At 38.5% G+C, this 16,173-nt stretch overlaps 1 protein-coding gene across 2 annotated transcripts in view; it reads right to left on the bottom strand.

Moving 5' to 3' along the window:
- The window catches only part of ephb2b (eph receptor B2b), a 168,121-nt gene that overhangs the window by 45,626 nt on the left and 106,322 nt on the right, over positions 1 to 16,173 (bottom strand). For both annotated transcript variants that reach the window (XM_065241175.2, XM_065241176.2), the window contains exons 4-5: positions 12,854 to 13,009; positions 10,159 to 10,494 (exon numbers count right to left, since the gene is read on the bottom strand). In XM_065241175.2, the coding sequence (XP_065097247.1) occupies positions 10,159 to 10,494; positions 12,854 to 13,009 (492 nt within the window). The remainder of the gene's footprint in view (positions 1 to 10,158; positions 10,495 to 12,853; positions 13,010 to 16,173) is intronic.

Raw genomic sequence — 16,173 nt, 5'->3', positions numbered from 1 at the left:
ATTTCACAAATATGCTACTTCTTTTTTATCCGTTTCTTTTTTCCTATCAGCTGTTTTATTTGACACATTGTTTTATCATTTTTATCTTTTTGTTGTATATTGTATACTTTTATTCTGTTTTGCACTTTGGTCGGTTCTTACCGTTTGGAAAGTGCTATACAAATAAACTGAACTTGAACTATTTAAATTATACACAACACCTTTACAGGGGTGACACTCGATATCAAACAGGTTATTTTACAAAATAACAAAAAAAAATATGGGATAAACCTTCCCAGTCTCACAAAATTATGTACCTATAGTCACATAATTTTTTGATTCTTTTTCCTAATACTGTCACAAATTTCCGCATTTTTTCGTGATCGTATCACGAATTTCTGTTTATGTGTCATGGACACGTATTGGTTACTCACCTGCTTTTTCCTATTTTCAAACCATTTTCGCTTCGGTTTAGGGTTAGATTTGGTGTTGGTGTTAGGCTGTCACTTTAAATATTGATTTATACAATTTATTTTGATTTGTCTTTTAAATATTTTCAAAATTTTAAAACACTGTCACCTGGCGTTAGGATGTAGAGGTCTTCACGGGTCCACTTAGATCCGAAAACCCGAGGTCCGACCCCAGACCCGATCGGGTTCGGGTCTAAAAGTTTCACATGTGCTTCGGACACGGGTCGGGTACAATAATAGCGGCATCGGGTCTCGGGTAATTTAAAAATGAATGTGTTTTTTCTGAACGGACCCGAGAAGACCCGAACTCTCTCGCCTGTGTGCGTCAATGTCCTTTTCAAACCTCTCATCTGTTTGCCAAGAGCGCTTGCGACATTGTGTGGTTGTCAGAAGGTTCATTTTCGTTGAGACAAACATGTCAGTCAATTATAAATGTACATTTTAGCGGTTACGTTGGTGTCGTCGTCAGATAACAAAGTAAAACGAATAGAGCAGCTCGCCAAATTGGTTGCAAGGCCACCGGAGTTTCTTTCTGTCTGACTGCTGCGCATGGGTCTGCAGAATGCACACACGTCAGTGCCGTTTACGTTCGGTTCCAGTTGGGTTAAAAAAAAATTTCACTAGTTCGGGTCGGACTCGGGTCTAATTTTCTCGGGTTTGTCTCGGGTCGGGTCTTTCTTTAAAAATGTTTTATTTATGCACGTCGGGTTCAGGTATGAAGTGATTCGGGTCATTTCGGGTCGGGTACATTTCTTTGGACCCGAGAAGACCTCTATTAGGATGTCATTTTATGTAAATCTAACCCTAAACCGAAGCGACAATGGTAAGAAAATAGGACAAAACTGTTGAGTAACCAATACGTGACAATGACACATAAACAGAAATCCGTGATACGATTACGAAAAAACGCGGAAATTCGTGACTTTATCACAATAAAAGAATCAAAAATTTTCATGACTATAGGTAAGTACTTTCGTGTGACTGGGCTGGAAAATCACTTTCTACTACACACAGTTTCTGTATTTTCCTGCTGAGAACCAGTTTGCCAAACCCACATTTCATTGACATATTTCAAAGAAGTTGTATTTGTTTCGAACCTTGTTTCTCACGCGCAAAAAAACTCTTTCTGGCAGACAATACAGTGTCATGATGAATTCAGAGCATGGAAAAGAATGTAAAGTTACTGTAGTTGTTATTATTGCAGTGTTATTATTTTATATTTATTATATTTTCATATTTTTCTGTTGACTGAAGGTCTGAGTATCTGGGCGGGACAATCCCTGAACTATCAGATGGGGTTTTGGACAGCATAGCTGATATTCATCTCTCTGCGCAGGAAAGAACAGAAATTTGTGTAAAGTGCAGCATGTCTCTGTTTCTCTGGGGAAGAGTGAAGCTGAACGGCCCCTTGAGTGACACTTTCCTTGTGCTTCTTATTTTAGGAAAATTGCACATTGCAGTCTATCTGTCACACATTGCTCTAATAAAACTTTCAAAAGGAGAAGAAAGGCCAAGCATATCCTATCTGTCTCTCTCTTTGTCTCTCTCTCTCTCCCTCTCTCTCCATCTGTGTGTGTGTTAGAGAGTAAAGTGAACGACCCGGAGTCAGATTTGGTTTACTTGATAACTGATTAACCTTCTGTGCCCTGTTGTCGCACAGCTGCAGGGTATGTGAAAGCTGAAGGAAAAGGTAAAAGCTGTTTTTGTGTTTCCGGTTGTCTGACATAGATGTGCACTATTACTGTAGTTGCTCAGAGCTCAAGGCCATCATTTTAGCTGGCCTCTGTAAAAAACGTGTAAATAAAACATTGTGACTTTCTTCAATACGGCTTTGTTAAACTTGCTGGTGAGCCACTATTAAGACAAATTGCTAAACTAATAGAGGTACAGCAGACTGTTCTGTGCAAACTGCTAAGGGACACTGGCTGACTTCTAGGCGTTTGTGCTGCTGTTGTCGATTTCTGATTGAGACTCTGCCTTCATCATATTTTAATGTACAGTCGGTCCTGAAAAGTTTTTGGTCCCCTGAGCGCCATATAGGAACTTTATAAATGTCACTGCATTAAAAATTAAACATCCAACCAATTGCCAGGTATTTTGAAGAAATATAGCACAAACGTTTCAAGCAAAACATTTCACAGAAAGATTTTTAAATGCAACAGTTGGCTGTTCACCAAACGTAGAGGGAAATGTCTACAGTTAATATGCGTGTTTATATGCAGGATCTTACACCAATTATGTTTAAAAACTTGACATTGTATAAGGTCATGTAAACACATGTAGGTTTACATTAACACTTTTCAGATTGTTAAATGAGTTGATTTTTATCAACTTATTTAATGGTGCCACATGGTGATCAACAGTAAAAATTTCAAATTTGACCTCTTAGCAAAAGGAAAAACCGCAAACAATCAAGACTGCATGATTATATGGTGTCATGGCTTTGCAATAAAAAAATGTTGTTATAATGGAAGTCAATAGGGAAAAAAAAGTTAATGAGGGAGAAAAAAATTAAAACTGGTGTTTTAAGATGTGAAAAAGGTAAAAAAAAAACTCCTTTTTATATTGAAAATCTGCAATTTTGTTTTTTTTTTCATCAAATCAGTGACACCACTTATGAACTTGGCAATTAAAGAGTTAAAATCATAGAAATTTTGTTAGCATTTTGTAGTTTTGATCAGTACTGAGGGTGATTAACAGATTTATGAAAACAATTGGGTAAAAAAATCATCGGATAAATTTTTACAGCTGTTTAATTTAGTGGCTTTTTTGTACACGCACAACCCAAAAGGGTAGTACATTTGCCAACTGTATATTGTTGAGTTTAGGAAATTTCAAAGCATTTTCTCAAAATATGTCTCAATGTAAGATTTGTCACCAAAAATCATTCCATTTGCTGAAACACAGAGAAAGTTGTGGCCAAATTAAGACATAAAAAACAAAAATGGCCTCAAAAAACCATAAGGGTTTTATTAGTCATATTCAACGGTTTCTCTGTTGCCTGTATGAACTTGAGACTTTTTTAAACATCATTTATTGTACCCACCACTCAAGTAAGGTTTAAACTTAAATCTTAGCAGGATCATCTTTAACCATTTTAAAAGTTATTTAAGTCTTTGCTTATTTTTTCTAGAGATGCCTTAAGCCATGAATTGCCTATGCACTTTGAGTCAACTGGAGTGAAATTTAAATGGCCTACATTTTTACGTTTATACTGTACCTAATGAAATCATTACAAAAATATAAAATTCCTCTCCACCAAAAAGGCAAACCAAAGCAAGTTTTCGGCGGATTTACCCTGCATTCCATGTCAGTGCATACCCCAACGCCAACCTCATACTTAGTGGGCAGTCAGGTCATAATTCATCAAGATTGGGAAAAGAGCTCTTCAAGGCCAAGTTCATAACACTCTCCCCATAATAGCAGTGTTTACGAATTGTTCATCCCTTAATAAGTGTGTGCACAGACAGTTTAAGCCTATGATGTATCATGCTTAAGTATAACTTTGAAGACCGTCCAGCAACAAACTTTTACTGAAACATTTTCGCTTTTTTGTCTGTTGCTTTTTGAGTCGCGTTTCAGCTGTGTTGCATGTAAGATCATGACAGCGTGAAAAAGCCTGAGAAAGAATGACAGCAACAGCTACAGCCAAAAACAATGCATGAGCTTTGCACCAAGCTTGGTTGAGAGCTGTGTGCTTTTTCCCTATCGACAACTGAAAGACGTTAAAGTGTGCCACTAAATACTTTCACGTAGTAACTTTCATTTTTTTTTATTTGTTTGTTTCTTTTTCAGAACATACCTCACCTCCCGGGCAGTCAGGCTTGAAAATGCGTCTAATTAATGCTCGATCTTGCTCGGTCGTGAGTGTGTACGAGCGCAAAAAGTGCAGGGGAAAGCTCGCAGCCGCCTTTGCTAATGAGGGGTGACAAGATGTTTATGTAACCCCAAAGCCCTCCAATCCAGACGAAATTAAAGGCCTGGTAGACTGACCCAGGCCTCTCAGTCCTAGTGCCCTGTCCCAGGGGGCCCGGCCTGCTAACAGGGAGCTGGTGTGAGTACTTTCACAGCTCCCCCTGATGGAGGTCCGAGGGCTGCTAATCCAAAGTGACAGGCAGAGCAAAAGCAAAACACCTCAACAGCAGACAAGAACCCAGAATAAAGGGAGCATGGGTTACAGCAGGGTAAACGCAGAGTGAAAACATATGGAGAACAATTAAGGTATAAAAATGTATATAAAAGCAAAACTCAGTTATATACTAATAAAGATGTTAAATCGTGGAAAATCAGGCTTCCTTGCTCTTTTGAAATAAGAGTGTAGACCTTCTAATTCAATTCTCAGTACAACCAGCTCATTTACTAATGCACTGTCATAGCAGTGACGTCAGACATTTTAACATTTTACCTAGCATTTTCTACAGTACATTAACAAATAAATACGCATTTACATAAAGGATTGTTACAAATCCAATAAACTAAAACTTTAAGCTTTTATGCATCAAGACTGCTTTTATTACCAATGTTGTAACACAAATATAAGGTCTGAGAAGTAATGCACAAACTCTCATTGCTTTTCCAGGTGGAATATGTGGACCCATAAAGCTTGGCCCAAAAATGCGGCTGAGCCGACTCTGTTAAAGGAAATGTTCTGTATTTATCCGATCAGTTTATTTTTGTGTCTGAAAAACACTAAAAGTCTCATCAACCGGTTCCCATGGCAGTTTCACAAACTTTCACAAGTCTCCTAAATGTCTCAAGTGCACTTAGTGTAACTGTAAAGAGACTTAATGTAAAAAGTTGAAGTCTTTACTGGATCTCCCTGTCAGTTTATGAGATGACTTATTCTCTTCTGAGACCTCCTTTGTGCATGTTTTTCAACTTTTTAAATTAAAAGTGTTTCAGTGACACTATTTAAGGTGTTGCATCCACACACACATTTCTTTGTTAATTGGATTTTCATAGTTGGCTGCATGAATGAAGGCCAGTGAAATGAGTTAGGAGGAATAAATAGTTTGAGCTCAAGCTTTTATTTGTGGTAGTTGGTCGTACTTTTGCACATGATGTTGGGGATATATTTAAGGAATAATACTTTTATGCTTAGATGCAAAACCCCCTAAGTGCATCTAGCATGTTTTCTGGTAAATGAGCAATTTTGTCATCAGGATTTAAGTAATTTCACTTTAACTCATTCCCCGTCAGCCTTTTTTTTAATAAAAAGTTGCCTGAAAGCATTTTTTGTGATTTTCACAAAAGTTTCACAAAATGCCTTCCAGGATTTTTTTCTTCTATAAATATATAAACATACAAATATATCAAATGAAAGAACAGACCCTCTGCTTTTTATTTTACTTTTCATTGTGACTTTAAGGTAAGTGTTTGCAATTAATTTATTTCAGCTACATAAAAAAAAAATTAAATACAAAACAAAACAAAAAACTTTTGTTTAAATGTAGCTTAAATAAATTAATTAATTACAACCACTTACCTTACAATTAAACAAAATGGAAAAAAGTTTCATCCTATCTTCATTTGTTCTCTTTTTATAACCTCTTAAATATGGGTACACTGAAAAAAATTATTCATTCAATTTACTCAATTTTCTTAAATTCGCCATGAAACGGAAGTATCAATGGCCTAATTTTCCCCGTGGTGACATGTATCCGAGTAAAACCGGCCTCTGAAATAAAATGCAGGGCTGGGTTTGAATTTGTCCATCGAGATCTGATTGGATCATTTGAAGTTGGGTCGTGTTGCTAATTGCTAATCGCAGCGATTTTCTTCCGGACCCCACCCACCTGCCATACATTATGACCGGAAGTAAAGAGAGATCGTTTTTAGGAGGGGAGGAGATTTGCATTTTTGATTAAAGATTATGAGGGCACATGAATTTTTAAAAATTAATGAAGCTCACAGATAAATCATTTGTTAAAACTACCACAATATTACAAAACAAATTACAGTTTTTTATTTTACTTTTCATTGCGACTTTAAGGTAAGTGGTTGCAATTCATTTATTTCAGCTACATTTAAACAAAAAAATTGAAATACAAAACAAAACAAAAAACTTTTGTTTAAATGTAGCTTAAATTAATTAATTACAACCACTTACCTTAAAAATATTTAGTAAATTGAATGAATATTTTTTTTTCAGTGTAGGTTTCTTCGAAAATACCAAATTTTGAGCAAAAAGCTATTATAATTGTAAAGGAATTTTGTTAGAGATCAGATTCAGAACAATAATTAAAACATACACAGAGTTTAAAATTTGTAAAATTCGTTTTGCGTTTTTATAAATTAGCCATCTAGTGGATAATAGCGGAATTACAGATTACCATAAAAACTCATCAGGAAAGCGTCATTGGCAGGGAAATGTTTTCTCTTAATTGATGAGATAACCGGTCAATGGCGGGGAAAGAGTTAATGGCAATGAAAAGCTTATTAGTCAGTTATTGAAATGCCTTATTTCCACAAATGCCACTTTAGTCATTTTATTGATATTTAACTAATTAGGCTTTTTTGGCTGCCAAACCCTTCAAGTGCATGCAAGCTTTTTTGTAAAAAAAAAAAAACCTCCACTTCTAAAAAAACCCACATCTTTGGACAAGACAGAGTAAACAGTCACAGAGCCAAACTCACTAAATATGCAACTAGAAACATCGCAAAAGACGAAAGGCAGAATGTAAAACTGAAGAAACTTAACCACACATTAGGGGGCGCTGTAAAACATGTGACTGCCACATTCGGGTTGTATTCACTTTCAAGTGCTCACAAGGGAAAAGTTTAGATGTGATCCGCGGTTTATTTGTGTGCCTTCATTCATCCAATTCATACACAAAGGTATTTAATGAACGTATAAGACGTGCTGAGAGCATTCGGTTAATATCACTTTGTCATTGTTTAAATGATTTTGCATCTTAGCTCTTCAATGGTTAATCTGCAACCAGACTAACTTTTTACATGGACTAGATAGCGAACATTTAAGTTGGCTTCACTGTAGCTTCTGAAAATCTGGTCATTTCTATTACTCAAAAGTCCTGGCAGCAATTTCAAAAAGAAAATCCATGACATGAGAAACATCAAATTATCACTGGTATGTTGCCATAGTAAACAGTGAAATAAACATTTTGGGACTCATTATACATAACTTTCATATACATCCTAATGCAGCGATTGACCAATCAGCATCAAGTGTTCCAGAGAGTTGTGTAATAATATTGTGTATTTGTTTGTGTTACACTGCCTCTCTGTGTACTCAGTGTGATGGTTGAATGCAGTCTCTGCAGGCTACTTTATAAAACACCTCTACTCAATTCGCTCTCCCAGCATGCTTTGAGCCAGCGGCCTCATCGTTTGCCCTGATGATATAAACACTCACAGAATTCAAAGGTACATCTCGCCCACCTCGTTTTTTGCACACCAGACTGAATAAAATCCCCTTTGGAGCTGCGAATACCAGAAAAGGCTTGAATTTTAAAGTTAGCAATGTGTCAGAACCAATTAAAATACTTTTAGCTGTTTGAACAGGGAGCTTTACTAGGCTAAACTGTGGATGGGTCTGATGTTCTGCCTGTTGCCAGCAGGGATAAAGAACATAAAATAATAGCTGTCTCAGTTTGAGCGCCTTAAAGCTCTGAGCACCGATCTGGCACGATCAGCACACATTTCATACGGACACTTAAAGAACAATCAATGCTGTAGCCCCTCTGAAATAATTGGAACACAGTAATCTAAACCACAATGGCATGAGCGGAGGGGGAAAAAGCCTCCTCTGCCTTTGCAACGACAGCGCCTGATTGTAGTCTGTCTTCCAGCCATGGCCGTTGCTTCAGGAGAGGAAAAACTTTGTCTAATCAGTAGCAAGAAGCTGTTTTTCATTAAAACTCATCATTGGCTGGAGAGATCCTAGGCTCCGGATAATCTGTCCCACAATGGTTTGGGTTCGATTCAACATGCATCACGTTGAGTTTCTGAGAATTAGGTCTAATCTCATGGTGAGATGTTCCAGTGGTTTGTTTGAACCAGAGAGAGTAATGTGAAGGTAACAAAGTGAGTTGCATTGTGAGATCTGCTGTAAATCTGTATTTCATCTATTAAATCAAACAGTGTGTGCATGAACAAAAACATCAAGAAGGATTTACAGTGGATCAACCTACTTAATAGCTGTGGTAAAGATGCGGTTGGGAATTTAGATGCATTGTGATTCTTTCTCAAAGAATTCCGATCCGTTTTAAAGATTTATTTTAAAATATTTTCAAATTTTATTTCAATTTAATACATTTTATTATGGAGAATTTGAAACAGAAATTGTTCAAAAGCCATCTTAACTTGGCAGTGTTTCCCCCCACTTACATTGTTAATAGAAAATTGAAAAGATTGCAGCAAGAATCGTTTTGGAATCAGACTGTGACTCACAGAATCAAAATCAAATTGACTCACTTGGTACCTAACGATTCTAAGTTACTAGAAAGGGTGATGTAATAGTACGCTGTCAGAAAGAAAGATACACTGGGACGATACCCTTTGAGGTACTTATACTTGCACGCTTAAAGGAAAACACCACCCTTTTTTAATATTTTACTTTGTTCTTACATCAACTTAGACTAATTAATACATAACTATCTTTTTCAATGCGTGCACTTAATCTTTGTACAGCGCGTCGTGACTGTGTTAACATTTTGCCTAGACCCATTAATTCCTTAGGATCCAAACAGGGATGAATTTAGAAGCCACCAAATACTTCAGTGTTTTAGCTTTTTAAAGACGTTTTTAAAGGATAAAAATGAGAACTATATTGTATGGCGGAAGAGCACTTAGGGGGCATGCACACCAAAGCTTTTACGCCCGCGTCCGGCGCATGTTTTCAATTGTTTCCAAAGGAAGCTCAGCGTTTTTCAAAAAAAGCCAGCAGCTAGCGGTTTTGTTCCGTGCTGAAAACCGGAGGTCTGCGTTTTTTAATATTCAACTTTGGGCGAAAAGCTCTGCTCGTCAATGTTAGTTCTCACATGCCCGTCTAATCACAGTGGAGTAGAGGCGGGACATTACCCCAGCAGCCAACCGGCTCACAGCTGAAGTATTAGAGCTACCAAAGCATTCAGCTGAAAAAAGCTGGCACTCAGCTGAAAAACAGCTGGCATTGGGCATCTACCAGGTGTTTTCAGCCGTGTTTAAAAGTTTTGGTGTGCACAACCCGTTAGTTTGCAGCACTTTGACCTCGGCACGCAGTAACATCATCACTCTTGACTACTCCCCCTCTCGCTCAAACTTCCATCAAAATTACTGTGCCCGAGGTTGAAGTGCTGCCAACTATAGAATATAGTACTCATTTTTATCCACTAAAAAATCGCCAATTTTTTGCCACAATACTTACTCGTGTAACTACTCATGTTACAGTCTTTAAATAGGGAAAACATGAAAGTGTTTGGTGGTTTCTAAATTCATCCCTGTTTGGATCTAAAGGAATGAATGGGGCTAGGCTAAATGCTAACACATTCACGACACGCTGTACAAAGATTAAATGCACGCTTTGAAAAACAAAGGTATGTACTTATTAGTCTGAGGTAAGAACATAGTAAAATATGGAAAAACTGTGGTGTTTTCCTTTAAAAGGGTACCACCCCGGTGAGAGTACCTTTTCTGAGAGTGTAAAATGTCGCATGGCAACTTCCTGTTTGCCCAGCAAAAATGAAACACAATAAAGATGTAGACTTACCAGCCTGATTAGTTGTGATGTTAACCGATGCATATTGCGGTGAATAAGGGCTCTGATCCGATACTCCATTGACGGCCTGGACCTCGAAGGTGTACTGCGTGTGGGCCAGTAGGTCGCTTATAAAGACCCGGGTCTCTGTGAGTCCCAGCTGCCGTGGGACAAACTGAACGTTGTCCCCGCAGCGCGTGCAGCCCCCCCTGCCTCCTCCGCAGCTCTTGCAGATGATGTTGTAGACCACGTCGTCTCGACCGCCGGTCTCCCGTGGAGAACTCCATTCCAGCATCAGCGATGTCTCGTTGACGCTGGAGATTACATTTTGAGGGGCCGATGGCACAGCTGAAAATGCGGAGAAAAGTGCGAATTAGCAAAATGTCCTGAGCACGGTTTGATTTTCAAAGTCAGACGGCTGGATTGAATGATACAGATTAACTGCAAGGGTTGGAAATGTCACATTGTGTATTCTTATACTGCCAATTGAAGTCATGATAACATCACAGAAATCACAGGCTTATTTGGGTCTGGTGACACAGATTATTCACTATGTTGGGAGTTACATGGGGGGGTTTGCTGTTTCTGTGTTTGTAAACATAATTTGCGTTTGCTCATGAAAAGTAAGTTTGAAGGACAGCGAGAGCCCAACAAACAAAGAGCATCTCAGAGACTTCCCTTTGACTGACAGCCCAACTAAAGCTCACAATACCCCCTGTTTATCTTTCACCGGCATGTGCTCCCAATTACACAGGGTGCTCTGCTAGGAGCAAGCGATAATCAAAAAACAACCCAGCGCCCCTCGCCCTTATAAAAAAGCTTTCACAAAATAAAGGCTCCAATTAATTACAGTTATTTACTGCTTTTTTAGCTGTGAGCCCATCAAAAGGCATTCGTGTCTGGAAGTTACGGCTGCAAAAACCTCTGTCGCATGCAAAAACGTTTCTAAACATCCCATTCCCAGGTTAGTGTGCGGTAATGGCTGCTGTTTGATCTTTTTAATCAAGCCAAGGCCCACTGAGCTTCAACTCCGCAACAGCTGCTCTGCTCCCAGGGCCGGCGTTTGAAAATGGCTTTTGTCGAAAGCTCAAATTATCTTTCTGTTTCGCTCCTTGCTTTCCCCTTCTTCTTGGCCCCCGCCTCGCCCCTGTACGCTTCTCTGACTCATTCAGCGAGGGACAAAAACGTGATGCTCACAATAGCATAAGGAGTTGTTTCCCTCTCTCAATTTAGTCTTCGTGGCCTCATCTGTTTCAATAATAGGACCATGGCTCAATTCTACTCTGCCTGATATGGAGTCAGTGTGTGAATGAAGAAATTGCTGCTGTGTGCTCGTCTTGGTAAAGATGTGTACTGTTGACTCTATTTTATGGTGGATGACAATGAAAATGTGTGCTGGGATGAGTCTGGGGTTAGATAGAATATCGAGGCTTATTAAAGGGTTATCAGTGATAAATGAAGAGTAGGGGAAGTTTTATTAGAGGGGGCTGTGTTTATGCTTTGTTTAAAAATAACATTATTTTTCATATATTTTACCCTAATTATGCACCCCTGTTTCCATCCTTATAATAACAAGCTGTTTAGTTTCTGGGTCTATGAAGCCCCTCCCTCAGAAATACTCAATATGCTCGATTGGTTAGCTGTCCGTGTTGTTATTGGCTGTTTCAAAAAAAGCTTTGCTGTGTGTTCCCGGAGCCAGGGTTTATGTAAATTTTGGGGGTTGTGATGTCACTAACCCAGAAAGAGGCTTTTTAAAAAGTGATTTCTGTTAAAGTAAATATCTCCCGTTGCAGAAGTTGTTTATGCTCAAACAGCAACGTTACACACTAAGTGCAGTTAAAAAAGTAGATCAGAATCACAATCAATCTCCCGTCTAATATCAATTATTGTTCTAGTTTGTATAGGGCCTAATGGTGCTAGATTAGGACAAATAGGACAAGTTATTCACCTATTCGTTTAAAGTATGTATGAAAGGTATACACTCACCTAAAGGATTATTAGGAACACCATATTAATACTGTGTTTGACCCCCTTTCGCCTTCGAAACTGCCTTAATTCTACGTGGCATTGATTCAACAAGGTGCTGAAAGCATTCTTTAGGAAAGTTGGCCCATATTGATAGGATAGCATCTTGAAGTTGATGGAGACATCAACTACGAAGCTCCCGTTCCACCACATCCCAAAGATGCTCTATTGGGTTGAGATCTGGTAACTGTGGGGGCCATTTTAGTACAGTGAACTCATTGTCATGTTCAAGGAACCAATTTGAAATGATTCGAGCTTTGTGACATGGTGCATTATCCTGCTGGAAGTAGCCATCAGAGGATGGGTACATGGTGGTCATAAAGGGATGGACATGGTCAGAAACAATGCTCAGGTAGGCCGTGGCATTTAAACGATGCTCAGTTGGCACTTAGGGGCCTTAAAGTGTGCAAAGAAAACATCCCCCACACCATTACACCACCTGTACAGTGGTTACAAGGCATGATGGATCCATGTTCTCATTCTGTTTACGCCAAATTCTGACTGTACCATCTGAATTTCTCAACAGAAATCAAGACTCATCAGACCAGGCAACATTTTTCCAGTATTCAACTGTCTAATTTTGGTGAGCTATTGCAAATTGTGCACAGTACTTTGAAACTGAACTGTATACGTTAAGCACTTTCAAGCATACAGTAATTGAAGCTTAGAGAAAAGTATGTACTTGTGCAGGGCATCTCCAAGGGGTCTGAATCCGTGCGGTAATATCCGTTTCTGCAGACGCAGGTGGTAGCTCCGTCATTGGTGGTGCGACTGTTGATTGGACACTGCAGGCATTTCTCATCACCCTGAGCCGTCTTGAAGGAACCCGAGGGGCATGCTGAAACAGAGATAGAGAGGCAGCAATGAGAAGAACTGAGGGGAGTACTGTCAACTCTTTAATATCACATGATAGCCAAGGGCTATAACAACGGCAAAGAAATAATGGGCCACTGGAGCTGAAACACATGTAAGAGCGTTTCACACATCTAAAGACTAGCAATATGGCTCGGTAAACATAGCACGTTCAGTGTACAGTATGAGCTGTAAATTCTGTGCTCTCATGTGACGACATAAAACATTTGCGTTATTGTACACGTGTTGGAACAATGACATATGAAATTGCTGTTGCAAAAATGCCGTAGAAGCATTTGCGTTTAAGTACTTTTATAGAGTAGCTCTGTCTGTTAATCCACACAAAGATAGCACTGGTGCGGTCAAAATATGACTGTAGCAGAGACTGTGACTCATCCTTTGCTTCTTCCTTTACGTAAATCTTGTTCTGGTCACCTGGGACACCCACAATTTCTGTTGGTGCTGGAATCCATCCCAGAATTCATTGCACCTGCAGAGGCACAGTGTCAAGTGAAGTTTTTTTCTCCTCTGGCCAGTAAAGCTAGCTTGAGAGAAGTCTCTCCAGGTAACACACATTATCTCTTTCTACCTTTATCCAGAATTTACAGGTATCTTTATGGGGTATATCTTTATAGTTACATGTAAAACAGCAATTGTGAGCAATTTTTTTAAGACAGAAAATGGTAAGAAAAAACTTTAGCTCAACCGTTAGAGCATTGCATTAGCAGCGCAAAGGTCCTGAATTCAATCCAAAGGAACAAATGTACTGATATAATGTATATATAGATTACACAATGAGTGCTTGAATGTACTACAAATGTAAGAAAAAAATGTAAGAATTTATGTGGATTAAATTACTACATTACAGTAACTTGCAAGATTACATAGAAGTCCCTCACTTACCCAAATAGCAATGACTGTAAATAGCTATTGGTTAACATTTCAGAATTGGAACCTTCATGCTTTTATAAAAGATTATCAGTAGTAGTCATGGGATGATTACCGGTTTCAAGATATTACCGAGGTTTTAAACATTAATTAAATCATTAAGTCATGTGATTGATTTGATTTTTGTAAAATTTGATTTTACATTTAATATACATTACAAAATATATATATATTTTTTAAAAGCATATTATAATTTAAAGGCTTTATTTTTACCTGGCATTTAAAAAAAACACATTTAAGTGTTGCAATGGCAATACCGCAACACCGTGAAACCATGGTATTTTTGCTAAAGGTTATCATACCGCCAGAATCTTATACTGACCCATGCCTAATTAGTAGTTTTATGAGATATGTACATTGATAAATCAAGCACAATAAGTTGCAATAGCATGAAAGTTGCAATTACATGTATTAGGAAACTATATGTTTAGTTTTGATTTTAGATGGCTCTATTATAACTGTAGGTTTGGTCTACCAGAGAACAAGAATAGATTTTCTTGTGTACAAGCTGGAATTCCCTGGAGTACTTTTGGATCTGGCCAGTTTTCATGTTGCACGTCTCCATACCGAACAAACAAAGCACTTCCCAACCAGTGGGAAATGTGACGAGCACTTGGCTAGAATGAGTATATCCCAATACTAACCCGTCTCTGTGAGCAAGTGAAAAAAGACCACAAGGAAAGCGCACATCCACCCACATCTGGAGGGAGAGGCCGTCTCGGTTGGCCAAGTTTGAAAAACCCGTCACCCCATTCCTAATGGGTGACCTTGCATCCACGCCAAATGGTTTGAACACACCTTCAATATCATTTTAGGGGACCTAAAAGCAATAAAATACAGACGCTTCGGCCTCTATAGTCTTAGCTGGCAATCACAGCAAGGATTTGTGCAGCGTGCGGGCCAAGGAAAATGTCTGTGCGGGTTTATTTGCTGAAAGCAACTCCGGTTGGGGCTCGGCTTCGCCCTTATGTGCAAACACGTCGGACTTTACATCCGCTGAGGTGGTGAGATCATATTCTTACAGCTCAATCACAGAGGGGAAAGGTTAACTAGTGCCCAGTGGTCATTAAATGGGAGCTGTTATTTCGGTAAAACGTTTCAGAAAGAAAGGGTGCTATTCCCTATTTCCTCTCACCTACTCGCTCGGACTGTCTCTGGATCCCATTTCAACACCTCTGTGAACCACAGGCCCGGCTCAGCTACAGGAACACTTCAGACACCCACACAATGACACACACATACGCTTGTTTTTACATTCCCTCATTGCACTCAACACATCCGCGCTTTAATTCCTATTCTGAAAACGCCTGCGCATTTTCTCCCTCTTAAGGGTTTAAGCAAACGTAGTCTTTCCCAAATGCAGCTTACAAGTTCCTGTAAGTCTCCACCACGAATTTGACAGCTCTCTTGATTTTAGCATGCAAGCATACACGTGTAAAAGCACACTCTGCCTGCTGTATCTCGGCGTATAAGCATGGCTGAAAATCCCATATGAACGAGACTATAATAAGTGTTCAGAAATGGACGCAATAGGGCACATTGGTTTAATATTAGCTTTGACATGTTTTTCTTTTCAAATGATTTATGGGAAAACTGGTCAAGTGTAAAGTGAAATATGAGACTGGTGCATTCGAGAAAGTGTCACCGGAGTCCCTAAGACAGGAGCTACTGCAAGTCTTCAGGATTTGGGATGAAACTCAGCTTGCTTAACAATGAAAGAAAGGTAATCAAAATCAGCAGTGGAAGAGAAGAGAAAACAGAATGGACCGTGATGCAGTGACGTGGGAAATGTTAAAAGAAGGGAGCCAGAATAGAGATTGTAGGGAATTTAAAATAAATATACACTACAAGACATTTTTTACCTTTGTCAATATTGCTGAGTTTATTTTTTTTTATTTTTTTGGGGGGGGGGAATTAAATAAAATGTTACAGTTTACAATAAGGTTGTATTTGTTCATCTTAGTTAGCTAACATGCACTAAAAATAAATGATACTTGTACAGCATATATTAATCTTAGTTCATGTTATTTCATCATTTACTAATAATTTATCTAACAACATTTTTAACAACAGTTTTATTATTGTTGTTAACCTTAGTTAATGCACAATGAACTATTGTAGTGGCATTAAATAACATTTAAATGATGAATAAAATAAATTGCTCATTTTTAGTTTATGTTATCTAATGCATTTACTATTACT

Source organism: Paramisgurnus dabryanus, chromosome 14 (assembly GCF_030506205.2).
Source record: "Paramisgurnus dabryanus chromosome 14, PD_genome_1.1, whole genome shotgun sequence".
In the NCBI taxonomy this organism is placed as follows: Eukaryota; Metazoa; Chordata; class Actinopteri; order Cypriniformes; family Cobitidae; genus Paramisgurnus; species Paramisgurnus dabryanus.
The sequence above is the reverse complement of the archived record's forward strand: the minus strand, read 5'-3'. Positions and strand labels throughout refer to the sequence as shown.